This window comes from Rhinatrema bivittatum, chromosome 7 (assembly GCF_901001135.1).
Source record: "Rhinatrema bivittatum chromosome 7, aRhiBiv1.1, whole genome shotgun sequence".
NCBI classification, from domain to species: Eukaryota; Metazoa; Chordata; class Amphibia; order Gymnophiona; family Rhinatrematidae; genus Rhinatrema; species Rhinatrema bivittatum.
In genome coordinates this window covers 70,792,649-70,808,231 of record NC_042621.1, presented here as the reverse complement: position 1 = coordinate 70,808,231, position 15,583 = coordinate 70,792,649, and the positions used below count along the sequence as shown (strand labels likewise).

Sequence of the window (15,583 nt, the reverse complement as noted above, 5' to 3'; positions counted from 1 at the left end):
TCCTTCACAGTTTGGGAAACCTTTTCATAGATAATCCTCTCCTGTAGTTGTTCCTTTGATGCTTTGCAGTGCAGCGAGCTCTTCTGTGAATTCGAAATTGTCATTCGTCCCACGAATAAAAATTAGAAGTTGTGCAGAAATCACGGACATCATTGCTCTCGTCGAGGGCCAAGGAAAAATAGGAAAGTTTTCTTGCGGAGTTTTGCAAATGCTGATGCAAATTGTCTCCCATTTCTTCAATCCTTCGGGTAATTGTAGATCCTGAAAGACTAACTGTACTAAATAAGTCTGCCTTTTCTGGACACATCTCTTTGGCAACAGAAAGAAGGCACTCTTTAACTCTTTTCTCACATTTCCGACCAATCATATTTATCTTTATGTTGAGTTTGATAGTGTCGACGCAAATTTATTTAAATAATTTATATACCGGAGGTTCCTGTATAATATACATATCACCCCGGTTTACATAGAACAGTAACAATCGCTACATTTTGCGGTTTACATAGAACAGGATTAAACAACGAAGTTTTACATTTAGCAAAAATAAGTAAACAAGTTTTAACAATGAAACAAACGCAGTAAACAAGTTTTTACTTTGAAACAAAAAAAATTGTATTCTTTGAACACAGACACTATATTCTGGCATATCAAACACACAGCTCTTTCCTTGTACTGCATGAAAAAGTAATCATAAGTCCACTGTTCTTTGAATATCCTACATTCCGAGTCAATTTTTCTCTTTCTTGACGTCATTGTTTCCTAGGGATTCAAAATTGCTATTAGTAAAATACCAATAGATATATATATATATACAGCCCTACAAAAACAATATGCCAACAATAATTTTGCCCACACAGAGGCATACAGACTGCACTGCCCATCAATGCAGCCTTCCCAGTCCACATACTGGTGGAACTCCACTTTTACCTCAGGCTCACACTGGTGCGGTGATGTGGGGCGCCGCAGTCGCAGACCGGATGCGCGTCATATGACGCGCTTCCGGAGCCGTGACGCGTGCGTCCTGCGTCACCGGAAGTAGTACTGTACGTGAACGACGCCGCGCTTTGTGGCGCCGCCACATACAGTACTCCAGGAGCACAGGATGCGGATGCTCCTCTCACTGACCACCAATGAAAGAGGTGCCCCTTCCGGAAGTGCGTCGGGGGCCGGATAAATGGCCTCAGGGGGGCCGCATGCGGCCCGCAGTTTGGGGACCCCTGGGCTAAACCATCCCTCTCACATTCCAGAATCAATTTATTATTCTCTTGCACGTGTTGATAAAATCTTTCTTTCAACAAGAACGTCTATGCCTAATTTTGTCCATGCTTCCGTTTACTACTAGACCCGTCATCCCTGGATCTCCTTGCGTTAACAGAAGGTACCTGGAAACCACCTGCAAAGGAGAAGCTGTTTCACACACCCCCCCCCCCCAAGGGTGACTCAAGTAGGCACCAGAGGACGTGTTCTGCTTGTCCAGCAACTTTCGAGGGGAACCTCTGTGATTTTTTTTCCACGTGTTTGAAAATGTAGCCGTCCAAATGTCTGCAGCAACACCGTTTTGCAGCGCCGAGTTTTGTCTCTTAGCCACGGACCAGCGATGATGAACTCGGCCGCACCACGCGTCAGATGCACCAAAGAGCCCCTTTCATCTGTACGGGAAACGTGCATAGTCCACACGGCCCTACGAATGCTCTGCACGCAAGGTAAAAAAAGAAGGCAAATTGTTTTGATTGCCGCACTGAACTTGGCCTGCGGCTACTTTCCCCCCGGGGCGTTTCCCTTCGACAATCTGACCTGCCAAAGTCCACGGCTACAAAAAAAGATGCCTGTCGATTTTAATATGAAACCTCAGCGTGGATCGTACGTCCCCGGCATAGCCCTTTTTTCCCCTGTGGTTAAAGGGACATGGTGCTTTGAAATTTATTCCCATGTCGGCTGGGCAATTTTCAGAAACACGTTAAACATGTTCCTTGCAGGTAAACAAATGTTTACGCATATAAAACACTGAAAATTGCCACCCAAAATGTTATCTTTCTATATACAAAACAAGGTACAAACAAATCATCATAAGAACAATTCTATTCTAAGTCCCTTGCCCACTTTACTACGTTACTTGTCATGTGATCCTCTAAGATCTTGTTATTTAAAAATAAAAAAAATGAGCAAGAGAGTAACAACGACTGTTTCTTTGGAGATATCTATTAAAAGAATGAAATCCTCAATATTTAACCTCCCTTTTCTCTCTCATACTGCCAGGACTTCAGATTATTATTGTTGTTGGCTTCACCATTTCTTCCTGTTCCTTGGGATTCCCCCCTCCCTCCCTCAGTTGGAACTAAGTCTGCGTCGGGCCACGGTGCCAGCAGCCTCGATCTGCAACCTCCCATCCTCATCACCCGCTCCCAATCTCAGCCCCACTACTGCAGCGACGGTCCTCAGCCAGGGGGCCCACAGCCCACGGCTTCCTCTGGAACCCAGCTAAAGTGGACCCTTGCTGCCGGGCGTGGCTGTGAGACTCCCTCCCCTACCTCCGTGGTATCCCCCCCCCCCCCCAAGTCCTGGCTGGAAATCAAACCCAGGTCCCAGCTAGCAGACTGGTCCCCCCTTCTCTCCAATTGGTCAGCTTTTCCTCCAGACGGGTCCTCCTTCGGCACCCAGGCCAGTGAAAACGATTTTGCATTAGAGAAACACGCTGGACTAAGAACTATTTCTGAACTATCACTCTTGAAGGTTCAGTTTGCAATTCCCAAGGGATTGAACCTGTGAAAACTGCACTTTGAAAAAAAGTTTAACTGATGCCCCCATATTCTGAACTGTTGCTCTATTGTTTTGCTTCCTGAATGTCAACATTCATTGATGTTTCTGTCAAACATCTAAAAAAAACACCTTAAATAACCCAAGCTGAGCCTTTTTACTTTCCTCGCCCTGTGCACGCACAAAGTATCACTTATTGGCATCATGAGATTCCTCGGTGCATATACAAATCTCCTTTCCATGCGCTCAAGAAATCACAACGCTTTGTTCAGCCTTAACAAACGCTGCCGAAGAAAAGGAAAAACCAGCTCTTCCTATTTATAAAAAAAAAAATGTTAATTAACACTTTCCAAAAAATGCACCTTGTGCTAAGAAATGCCATCTCTGATGGGCATTATCAAATCCGTTGTGGCTTCCACCCTGCTAAAAAAAACAAACAAAAAAACAAAGGAAGGAAGCTTTATTTGTAGGTTATTCCTATTAAATTTTTTTTAATATATATATATAATTCACCCACAGTAGGATATAACCTCAGCATTAGGTCTCCCTGGGTTAGGAGGAACCTTGGGCTTGGCTTTTTCCTGTCTAATAATAAAATTGATCATGAAAGATTGATAACTTTCTTACTCAGTCATGCCCATTTAGCCTCCAGCCCAGTACTGCTGGAGAAATTCTGATTTTGCTTTATTGGACCATTGGGAGGAATTTTACCGCTGTAGCGGATTGGTCACTGTAGGAAAAACTTTCCAGGGTCAGAGAGAAATTTACTGTCAATTAAATATTTGTAGAAACGACTTATGTACCCCTAGCAAACAAGTATGATACAGGCAATTCTCCCTGGAATGGGGCAGCAGCATTCACAGCTGTTGACATAACATATGGCCGGGAAATTCAGCCTGAAAGTCACCCAAAGAAAATAGCAGAGCACTTTTTTGATGGATCTTTAAGTGAGAATGTGCCTCTGGTTCGGTTTTTTTTTTTTTGAGCCCCCCTCTTGTTGCATTTCCAGAAGAAGTAATGTTCCAAATATAACAGGTACTGGGGTCGGTCCGGGGATTAGCCTCCACCTTCCACTTTTTCCCAAGGGGAAGGGGAAAAGGGAACAAGTTGAAAAAGGTTCTGGGTTGGTGACCTGGCAGAAAAAAACCCCCCAAACAAACCTACTCCTGATTTTCCAGGAACCGTTCAGGCCGTCATAAAGTTCCGTGAAAAAGTATTTATCCTCACTTCCCCCCCCCCCCTCATCTTTACTCCTCGTCCAGGAAAGAGAAATACAGAGGGTGGACAGAAATTTAAAAAAATCTCGAACGCCCTGGAAACGCGCAGCCCCCAGAATAAGGCAGGAGAGAACTCCCAGGCAGAAGCAAAAGAAAAGCAGAAGCAAAAAAAAAAAAAAGATTTCCCCCCTCCAAAAAGAAAAGCCACACACACAAAAGAGTGAAATGAACAGCAACAGTCACCCTGTCACGTATTATTATTACTATTTTTTTTTTTTTACCACAAATAGACAGAAGCAGCCCTGCAGATGCGCGTGCAGAAATACCGCCACAGACGGACAGCGCGAGGCGGCCCTGGAGGAGCAGAAAGCGCGTGCGATCCTCGCTCCTGGCTTTCCCGCCGCCGGGGTGGGGGTGGGGAAGGGAGGACTCCCGTCCCGGCTGCCCGGGCTCCGCCTCTTGCCGCCGACCCGAGCTGTATTTCCAGGGCCGTCCAGGGCTCGGTGCTGTTGGCTCTCTTCTCCGTCTGATCAAGCGGCAGGCTGTGCGGGGCTCCCCACGGGATCAGAGCGCTCCCCCGCCGGGACTCCACTCCTCACATCCTCCTGCTGGGACTCAGCTACATTTCCAGCCAAGCCTAGCTTTTATTATGTGTGTCTGCACTGCAGCCCCAGCAGCAGCGAGATCAGGAGGAGGAAAGAGAGCCAGGACAAAGAACAGAGAGGCGGGCTGGCGAGCGGCGCCCGGGAACGTCCGCCTGCAGGGCGGCAATGAGCGACCTGGCCGAGCCGCCGGCGCGCGAATGACCCCATGGAGGTAGCGAGCGCTGCCTGCAGCGAGGCAAAAAAAAAAAAAGGGGGGGGAGCAGTTACCTGGGGTTCTTTTTTTTTTTTTTTTTTTTTTTGCAGAAGTGCATGGGGGGGAAGGACGGCTCGGGAGCGCTTCCAGGCAAAGGAGAACGCTTGCAAACGACCTTAGCTTTAAAAAGGAGGAGGGGGTGTTGTACCGGGATCCCATTGTGGCGGCTCATTAGCAGCTTTCGGAATGACTGGAGACCCCTCGCTTATTTTTAGCATTGCTTCAGCCTGAGAATATCCGAGGTGGGGGGGCACCGAGAGGAAGCAGGGAGACGCAGTTTACTGTTTGCAGTAGTTTTTAAAGGTGAACGGCAGATCCTCACGTCTGTGTGTGGGGTTTGTTTGATTATTTTTTTTAAACACTTCATCTTTACTCAGTAAACAAAGTCTAACACCAAGGGGTGGGCGCTTTTTTTTTTTTTAAGGTTCTTAATCTGTATCCTGCAGGGCGAACTATTGGGGTGGGCGGGAGAGAGGATGGGAAGGTGCAAACAGACCCCTTAAAAAAAAAAAAAAAAAAGCAGGGGAGGTGAAGGTGTTTAAGAATTTTTTTTATTTTTTTTAATAAATCAATTATTCTTTCGAGTGAAGTGTCTCCAGATTCCGGCAGCCGAAGTTGCCGCATTGCAACAGGCAAAAAAAAAAAAAAAAGTAAAATCTGAGAACAATAAAAAAAAAAAGCAAACCCCAAAAGCCATCGATCATCCTAATGCCGATGCCAGGACTATTATTATTTATTTTTTTTTAAATTGTATTTTGGTTTCCCTTGAACCAAAGCAAATCGTTCAAACAGCCGCTTACAAAAAAAAAAAAAGTTTGCAAACAAGGGCGGAAAAGGGAATCAGGACATGTCCAGGAGGAAGCAGGCCAAGCCCCGCTCGGTGAAAGGTAAGCCGCTTTCTTTGCCTATCTCTCTGGGTCCCCCCCCTCCCCCTGTTGTTCCATTCCTCCCCCGTCTATGGTCCGGCTGCAAGGGTCCAGGAAGCGCGAGCCGCAGCTGGTGCCTTCGGACCAATCAGGGGCCCGGGCTGGGCTTGGCGCGGATTGTGAACGTGCGGCGGGGGAGATGGGGCGCGCGCGCGCACACACACACACACACTCTCTCGCATAGGCGCAGACAAAGCGAGTCGTTCTGCGCCTCCACGCGCCCTCTGGTCAAGCTGACAGACCGAGCACAAACGCCCACATTTATCTCCTTTCCACCAAAAAAAAAAAAAAAAATTATTAAGGTGGTAAGGAGATGTCACTTGGAATGCTTAACGTTGTCTGAACTCTTGCACATCTTTAACCGAATAAATAGCCAATAGCTTCGCATGGCGTTTCACTAGGCTAAGAAAACTGGCAGGAGTTTGGGGGGGAAAAGTTTAAATTGAGCTCCAAAGGGACCCAGCTGTTTCTCTCGATTATATGGTTATGAATGTCTGTGGGATTAATAGAAGTGCACTGAATAGCTTTATTGTAAGAGCCCCTGAGGTACTCCTGCTTATGAACTGTTTTAAAGTCAGGCCTCTACCAATCTCTTCTTTTTTTTGTCCACCCCCTTCAGAAATGTTATTTGTTAGGCTCTCATATGGTTTATTAACAAGTAAGAATTGAGTTTTGGAACTACAATGTCAAGTGGCATTGCTAAAGGTTGGAACTGCTCAGAACAAAATGTTTTCCTTGTGATTTGTTTTAAAAAAAAAAGTGTTTCTCCGGTGGAGATAAAGCATCCATTGCTACTGTGTTCATGAAACTTAGACTTTAAAATCTACCCACTCTGTCTCCAGCTGGCTTGCTGTTAGTCTCAAAGATGCTTTATTGGATCACTGGAAAGGATGGTCTCTGAGGGCTTCAAGAATTTTTTTGCATCAGACACGGATTATTTTCTGGAAGATGTTGCATGTGACAAGGCTGAAATTTTTCCTGTTGAGCAACATTATTATTAGAAGGAACTGGGCTCTCAGGTTTGCTAGTCTGGCTGTGCTGATCCATTCCCCCTTGGGCCCTTCCCATGGGGTTCTCCAGAAATATGTGAGCTCATCCCTCCTGAAGCAAACACAGTTTTTTTTTTTTTTTTAAATTTTCCATTCGAAGCTCAACTTGCACAATCTGCTGCTCTGTTTCTGAAATGGCTGCCAGACTGTGCTGTACACTGTGTGTGTATGTCTCTCTCTCTCACCATTTGCTGCTCCCACGTGTGGAATCTGTAGCAGCCCTGCAGTAGTAAAGGTGCAGAGCTGCGTAGTCTGGAGGTTTAATTGAGGAAAGAAACCTTGCCATGTGATTGGCGTAACCATAGGATCTCACTCCAGGTTCTGTGGGTTTCGCTGCAGGTTGGTGACTGGGTACGGTTTTTACGTCTTCTGTGCCTCCGGCTGGGTTGTGTCTCCTTTTGCCCAACGTAGTAAAATCTGCTTGGTTGGACTGAGAGTTGCAAAGAAAAGGCCCTGTGTAAGGACAGGCCACTAGTATCTGGTTTTCTTTTGTGAAACATTTGTCCTCCCAAGCCTAAAAAATGGGGATGGATAATACCTGCCCCCTATAGTGCTAATGGGCAGTGCTCCATGACATCACTAAATATCACTGAAGCAATCTGAGCCTTATTTTACACAATGATGTAGACATTTTTGGTTTAGTTCATTTAATAGTAAGAAGGTCTTTTTTTTTGGTTTTTAAAATGGAGTCCCCCCATCAAACATTTTATTCCACCATCACCAACTACAGGTGGATGACTTGGTGGCACATTTCTAGGCCCTGCATGGGGTTTTGTTCTCTATCCCCCCCCTGGAAACCATGTTAAATGCTTTTATTGCTGCTGTTCGTCCGTGGTTGGATAAATAGTGGCAAATGGTGACTTGCCCAGCCATCGATTTGTAGGGGAAGACTCAAAACTCTCTTGTCCAAAAGATTTCTGTTCATTTGTAGTTCACAGGTCTGGCCCCTTGGATGACACCACCTCTGAATTTCTTGTCATGGGGATCATACTTAATCGCCACTCTGGAAGGAAAGCTTTTTTTTTTGGCCATTTATAATACACTAGCAGTGCTTTCTACTCGTTCCAAAATCCAAATTTCCTATGAGCAGGATAGCTCATAGTCCTTCATCCTTGCCTTCCTATTTCAATATGGGCGGGACCATTTAGCTGGGTTAACGGTTTCCACGTGTCTCCCAACGAAGGGTTCAAGGCATAATAGAAATAAGGAGGAGACTTGTGCCTGCTATTCGGTTTCTAGGAAATTTTAACAGGAACTGTTTTGTTGTTTCTGCCCCCCCCCCCCCCCACCACCGTCACCGTCGTTCCAGGTTGTCCTACTTGCAGATTTAGCGTTTCGAGAGAGAATTTTAACAGTGCTGTAAAAAAAAAAATAAATAAAATGTTGCTGAGGATTTTTGGTGAGTGAAATATAAGACTTAGAAGAAAACAAAGAAAAAAAATCACCCCAAGTGAAGTGTGTTTTCTAAATGGAATCCGGCTTTCACATAATATTCATGACCAAATGACTTCCTTTTAGCACAAACATGGTTTTATGATCTTTGGAAATGAAAGGTCACCAGCAAGAATTAGAAGAACTGGTTTAATAATAATAATGAAAACGTGGTTTGTGCTAAAGGAAATATTGAATATAATTTATTTAATAATACTAAATATTCTGTTTATCCAAAATAATCATGCTTAGGGGATCGCTTGATGAAATGTACGTAAGCGTATAAAAACAGCCAAGACAAAATAACAACACAGCAGTTAAAAACTGAATTAAAACCCCAAGCGGCTCTTCGTATTCAAACAGGAAGAGTCTGGGGTGATAAGCCCCCCTCCCCCTTCAAGTTGCACAGGGAGTTTTGAAGAATGATGATTGGGGAAAACCTGGTTTGTTTTTTAAACTAAGAATATATAAAAAAAAAAAATGCTGGTGATAATGGTGGGTGACTGCATTCGGTTAAGAACATAAGTTGGCATTTAAAATTAAATAAATCAGTTGATTTTTTTTTTTCTTGAACCCTCACTACCTCCAGCGGCACCAACAGAGCAGGCCCTCTGTCATAAGAATGGAAACAAGATAGCATAAGAGGGTAATAGGTTTATACCGGGGTCTTCCTAACCTTCCTAACCTTTCTTGGCGGCTGAAAACTGATTTCAGCATCTCCTTTCTGTAGATGAAGTAAACAATTTGAAACTTCCCTGTGAAAGAGGGAAGCAGAGGGCCTAGGCACAATGTACGCTTTACTGTTTGGGTAGTGCGCTGGTGAGAAGCAGGAAAGCCCAGGGTTCAAATCCCGCCTTTCCCAGCCGACGCTCCTTGTGGCCTGGAGCGAGTCACTTCTCCTTCCATTTCCTCATGGACAAACTTAGGGCCTGAATTCATCAAAGGTATTTTCCCTCCGTAGACGCACAGAATTACTGAATCAGGCAGTTAGATTGGGGCAAGGAAATACCTGTTGACCTGAAAGATGAATATTCAAATTCTACAGGTTTTTTTTTCCTTCAATTTTCATGATGGATAATGATGGGGATGAATTTTTTTTTTTTAATTTATGGTGATCAACTGTTAGGAATTGAAGGTTTAGAGCCAGAGATCAAGCAGGATATTGCAACAGGGAGGGAGGATGGGCCTTGTGCTGCCATCATACAATACGTATGTTCCTGTGATTTTATGATCTTGGAAATGAAAGGTCACCGGCAAGAATTAGAAGAACTGGTTTAATAATAATACTAATAATAATACTAATAATAAAAACTGGTTTAGGGATACTTTTTAGTACGGGGGTTTTGAAAATAATGCTTTTATGCCCATAATAAGCTTTTACCGCCTCTGGTTACCGAAACACGCTAAATTAGACAATAAAATGCCAATTCTCTTTTCCAATGTATGCCCTTCTGAAGAAGGGAGCTGTGTGATTTTTGAAAGCTGTTTTATGTTGGCTTGAGGGGGGGGGGCCCATGCTGCAAATAACCTGGTTTTCTGTTAGACTGAAAGCACCCAAAAGCTTATGACTGGAGCTTTAGTAAACATCTAATGTCCAGGAGAAGCAATCGTCGTCTGGAGCTGAAAGCTTCCTGGCAGAATGTGGGGAAAGAACTGAAGAAGGTTTTATCTCTTGAAACAGGGCTTCCCAAACGTGTCCAGGGGACACCCTCCCCAGAGCCTGTCGGGTTTTCAGGATATCCACAATGAATATGCATGAGAGATGTTTTGCATACACCGAGCGCCATGATATGCAAATTTACCTGCCTGGCTGTTTGGTCCCAAGGACAGGTTTGGGAATTCCTCTCATTTTTGTGACCGACCCTTAAGCACTGTCTCTCCCCCTAGTGTACAAGTTACAGTTTAGGCTGAAGGCTGGCTACCATGGGATCTTAACGTGGGGAGAACCACTGCCTGCAGGATAGACAAGTTTAAAGCCTTGAGTGGTTGGCGTGGACCTTTGTTTCCAGAGATCTGTGCTGTAGGCGCAGAGTAGAAGAAACGTGTTGGGGGAATTGTGCGGTTTGCCTCGTGTAAGCTGCGCTACCTTTGGGAGGTGCAGGTGTGTTCAGAAGCAAATATCACCAGAGGCTTTGATGGGATGCCTACATCTGCAGTCATCCTCTAGTTTATAGGTTATAGGAATGTGGAGACAGCCGCAAGGGGTAGATGGATCCTGGACGTTGTGCAACGGTGACATCTAAGGGTCAGACTCGGGGGGAGGGGTTCAGGAGGGAGCTGCAGTCCATGACCTCTGACCAATCCATGTTGCTGCAGCGGCTGGGCAAGGAAGGAGGATTTTAAGAATGGGGGGGGGGGGGGGGGGGTGTGTGTGTGAAAAAAAAGCCTTAGGTAGTTGTGAATCACCACACATGGCGATAAGAGCCAGCTCAGACTGATTTGGAAGTCCTAAAAGAGCAAGAATAAATTGCTGGGCCAAAAAAATAATACATTTAGTACAGGAATATTCTTTCAGCTGTTTATTTCAGAATATTTATATGCAGTCCTACCCAGCGAAATAGTTTTAGGTCGGATTGCACTTTGACACGCGCACAGAAACGATTAAACCCACGTCAAAACATGCAAACTAAAACTCTGCTAAACCCATATCGGACTCCTAAAAGTTTCCCCCAAGGGCCAAAGATAAAAATGGAAATCCTGGAGCTTCTTTCTGCATAAGAGATTAGTCTGGGATCTCTTGGATCACTAAGGGCGTTGATCTCCGTAGAACTGGGCCCCCGCCACTGAGAACGCTTCCTGACACAAGGACTCGAGGTGCATCTCCTGCTGCAAAGCCAGACAATACACTACTAAGAGATCTCTTAAATACCCTTTCCATTCAGAGCTTTGTAGAATAGAGGCACCGACTTAAACTTTGACCTGAAACTTGGTGGTTACCAATTGTTTAGTCTGGTCTCCATTTCCTGGTAATAGGCAACATGGTAGTGTTAACCTGGGGTACAAAGTTTTTAGGTTTTTTTTGCACTATTCTATAGGTTTGCTTTAAACATATATTGATTTAACAAAAAGAAGACCATGTTTTGATGAAATAAAAAAAAAATATAAATTTCAGATAATTTTATTAAAAGTTATCAAAAGCGCATCACTCAAAATAAATGAAAGAACTCCTGATTCGCATTACAAATAAGCTAAAATAGGCAAAAGGTTATTACGAAATGCCGAGTTCTGCTTTTAGGTGTGTGACTTGACAAAGGGCAAGCAGGAATTGGACTGACCTAAAAAAAAATAAAATAGGACTTCTACTTTGCTAGAAAGCTCTGCAGTGTTTCTGGATGCTCCCTCGAATTATCTTGCACCTCGTTCGTTCTCAAATCATGGATGTCTTCTGGGCACCCCCCCAATACACCCACAATATATACGTTCCAGGCCGCGTATATTGTGGTTGTATATTTGTGCCGGTAGCGGGAGAAAACGGATGCTCGTATTAAGCGTCCGTTTCCTAATCCGCTGACAGCCACCTTCCCTGGGTGCCCCGATGCCGAGGAGGCGCTTAGGGACACTCAATTTCCCCCATGCGCCCCCTCCCCCCTTTTTAGCGCAGCACCTAATTTTAATATGAATTCGGCACGCCCGGGAGAGCTGGGTCAGCGCGCGCTAAGAGAGCGGGTACTCGCGCCTGTTTTTTTACGCGCGCCGGTATTGCATCGGCCCGAGAAGAGGCTGGGCAACCATCAGAGAGATCCCGTTCTGTGCACGTAAACCGTTTTTTTTTTACCTCTCTGAAACACGTAGGAAATTGCTGTCTTTGTGTCCCAAGGGAGAATCATTCATTGTATTTCATGTTCACATAAAAGTTATTATGGGACGATTTTTTTTTAGTATGATACCAAAAAGGGGCTTTTCGCGTGCAATGGCGGACGCTGCGAAACATCGCTGGCGGCGATAAGGTAAGACCCCCCCCCCCTTATCGCCGCCAGTAGCGCGCCCAACAGCACCACCTTTCACGGTGGCGCTACTGGGTGCGAAAGCCGGCAGCGATTTAACACCGCAGCGGTGCGACCGCTGCCGGCTTTTGCAGGCCCGCTCCCGGTTGCCGCGCGATTCAGGAAGGCGCGCGAAGAAAGAAAGAACATAAGAAAATGCCATACTGGGTCAGACCAAGGGTCCATCAAGCCCAGCATCCTGTTTCCAACAGTGGCCAATCCAGGCCATAAGAACCTGGCAAGTACCCAAAAACTAAGTCTATTCCATGTAACCATTGCTAATGTTAGTGGCTATTCTCTAAGTGAACTTAATAGCAGGTAATGGACTTCTCCTCCAAGAACTTATCCAATCCTTTTTTAAACACAGCTATACTAACTGCACGAACCACATTCTCTGGCAACAAATTCCAGAGTTTAATTGTGCGTTGAGTAAAAAAGAACTTTCTCCGATTAGTTTTAAATGTGCCCCATGCTAACTTCATGGAGTGTCCCCTAGTCCTTCTACTATCCGAAAGAGTAAATAACCGATTCACATCTACCCGTTCTAGACCTCTCATGATTTTAAACACCTCTATCATATCCCCCCTCAGTCGTCTCTTCTCCAAGCTGAAAAGTCCTAACCTCTTTAGTCTTTCCTCATAGGGGAGTTGTTCCATTCCCCTTATCATTTTGGTAGCCCTTCTCTGTACCTTCTCCATCGCAATTATATCTTTTTTGAGATGCGGCGACCAGAATTGTACACAGTATTCAAGGTGCGGTCTCACCATGGAGCGATACAGAGGCATTATGACATTTTCCGTTTTATTCATCATTCCTTTTCTAATAATTCCCAACATTCTGTTTGCTTTTTTGACTGCCGCCGCACACTGAACCGACGATTTCAATGTGTTATCCACTATGACACCTAGATCTGTTTCTTGGGTTGTAGCACCTAATATGGAACCCAACATCCAGCCCTAACTGTCCCAAAAGGTCAGTGCGAAATAACATGGTTTTAGAAGCATGACTGACGGTGACCGATGCACAAATGTGTAAAAGTTTACACACCTATATAGAATACTGCATGTTAATGAGGGCAGTGCGTGTGACGAAGAGGCGTGGGGGATGGATAGCAAGCCAAATAAAGTGTGGGAGGGCTACCTTACAAATATGTGTGGGGAAAACCCTGAGTTGTTGGATCTCAAAAGCTTAAGTGGCGGTTGGGCCTGGCCCAGACGTGGATGGAAGAGCAGGTGCCATGGGGCTGCAGTATATACTGTCAGGAAAACGTCACGGGCCGCAGTCATCCCTCAACTCATGGCACCCAGAAAAATGGGTAGAAAGAGGGACAGCAAAGTAAACTGCATGAGTAAATTCACTGATCTCTGAAAAAAATGTGACGTGGAAATGTTTCGTCAGTTTGGCTGTTTTAATTGACCCGTTTGCATTTAGAGATCGATACTTTTAAAAATTTTTTTAAAAATATTTTCTGTGTTTGGCATGGCACCGCCCAATCTCCTGCTCTAGTCCAGATACTGGCAATTGCCACTGTTGTTTGGTTTTTGGTGATTATGAGAATAATTTTGGAATTTTATATTTCTTTTCTGCTGCAATTATGCATTGCCTGCTGGTGTGAGATTCACAGACTCGTGTGTGTGTAAGTTTTTTGTGAAAGCACAACTGCATTGTGTATTAAAAAAAAAAAATAGAAAGTACATACATGCTGTAACCATCCAGAATTATTTATAGATCAAGTATGAAATTACTGTGATCTTAAATAACCCTGTTAAAAACAAAACAAAAAACAATCACTTTTCCCTATTATGCCTTTTTTGTTTTTTGTGATGCACATCTTATGCTCCTCCTTGAATTTTTGTAGTCCAGGGGAGCTGGCAGCTCTGTGTAGATTTTCTTCACCATTGGAAGTTTCCATGGAAATAATTGTCATTTAATAAGTGAAAGTATTCTGAGGGCACAGCTCTGCTGGAACAGAGAACAAGGGTTACACAGTATTTGAAAGTGACATTTTTAAAAAATTTCTTTACCATTTCACATCCTAATATGCAGATGTGATCTCATCTGATTTTTGAAAAAGTGTCAATACCGAGATTGCTCCATTTTCAAATAAGCCTAGTGTTGAATATCCTTACTGTCAATGTAATTGACTGCTTTTCCAGTCTGTCTTTTGATGTTGGTGTTTGCTGCTAGTCAGTTCTACACCTGTTAAACACCCTTACCAAAAAAACCCAAAACATGTGGTTAAATTCACTGACCAAACCTCTTCAGCAGCTGGGCATCTCTTGAGATGATAATCCTCTTGTTAAATCAGAAGCATTTAAAGGTGGCAGACAGATAAAGTAGTTTTGCACGCATATAGTATATTTTAGGATGGTTTGGCATGCTATTTAATTTAATTTTGTTTTTCTCATCTGTGTTGTGGAATGGACGTTAAGAACCAGAGCAGAAGATTATGCAGTATCACAAATTGAATTAAAAGGACATGTGTAGTAGAGTAACACTGGGTATCTGGCTTAGCTCTAGCTAGCTAACAGATAGATGTAATAATTACAATATCAATGACCGTCCATTCAGGCTGGAAGCAGCTGAATTCTCTTCCTGATGTGGGATTTACCAATCATGCAATTAAATACATTGATTTGTTTTAACTATTCATTTTTGAATGGGGAAACTAGGCCAGTCAAAGCAGTATGTAGTATTGATGCGGGGGACATGTATTGTTAAACCATGGAATTTGGAGGTGTTAAGAACAGCAAGTAAAAAAAACCACAGATTTTTGGGCGAGTGGCCTAGTTTCTTCCATAGTCGCCATTTTTATAATTCACCTTTAAATTTTATCATGCTAAGAAATTATCATCCCGATTATAGTCCTGTTCTCTGGATTTTCTTTCCGAATTAAGTAGACACTGAGATTTAAAAGGCCCCCTCCTCCTTACACTATCTGAAGATTTGCAGGTGTTTTCAGGGACTTTTAAGTTTCTGATCTGTTGACGGTGACTGGAGAGACCAGAAAGTATTCTCTAACAGTTTTTCTGTTTCCAACTTTTGAACAGATTGCTGGTTTTTTTTTTTTTTTTTTTTTTTGTAATTTTGTAAAAAAAAAAAAAAAGTTTTTGAAATAATTTATGATTACTGAAGGATTTCAGGTTAAATGTGTCCAAAAGTGATCTTGCTGTTGCTGGCTTGTATTTTAAATAATATATATTTAGTTTTAAAGGTCTACCTGAGATGCAGACCTTTGGCTGCTTATATTATAGGTTTGATGTTTCCAGTAATCAACATTGACTTGGAAGCAGTTTTGTGGGAGAACTGCACGCACATTGGCACGGAGTTTGAAGCATTACACACACGCTTGGATTTGTCGCGCT

At 43.8% G+C, this 15,583-nt stretch overlaps 1 protein-coding gene across 2 annotated transcripts in view; it reads left to right on the top strand.

The window, feature by feature from the left end:
* Positions 1-5,325: 5,325 nt before the first annotated feature.
* The window catches only part of ZNF423 (zinc finger protein 423), a 706,298-nt gene continuing 696,040 nt past the window's right edge, over positions 5,326-15,583 (top strand). For both annotated transcript variants that reach the window (XM_029608490.1, XM_029608489.1), the window contains exon 1: positions 5,326-5,716. In XM_029608490.1, the coding sequence (XP_029464350.1) occupies positions 5,677-5,716 (40 nt within the window). In that variant the 5' untranslated portion in view covers positions 5,326-5,676. The remainder of the gene's footprint in view (positions 5,717-15,583) is intronic.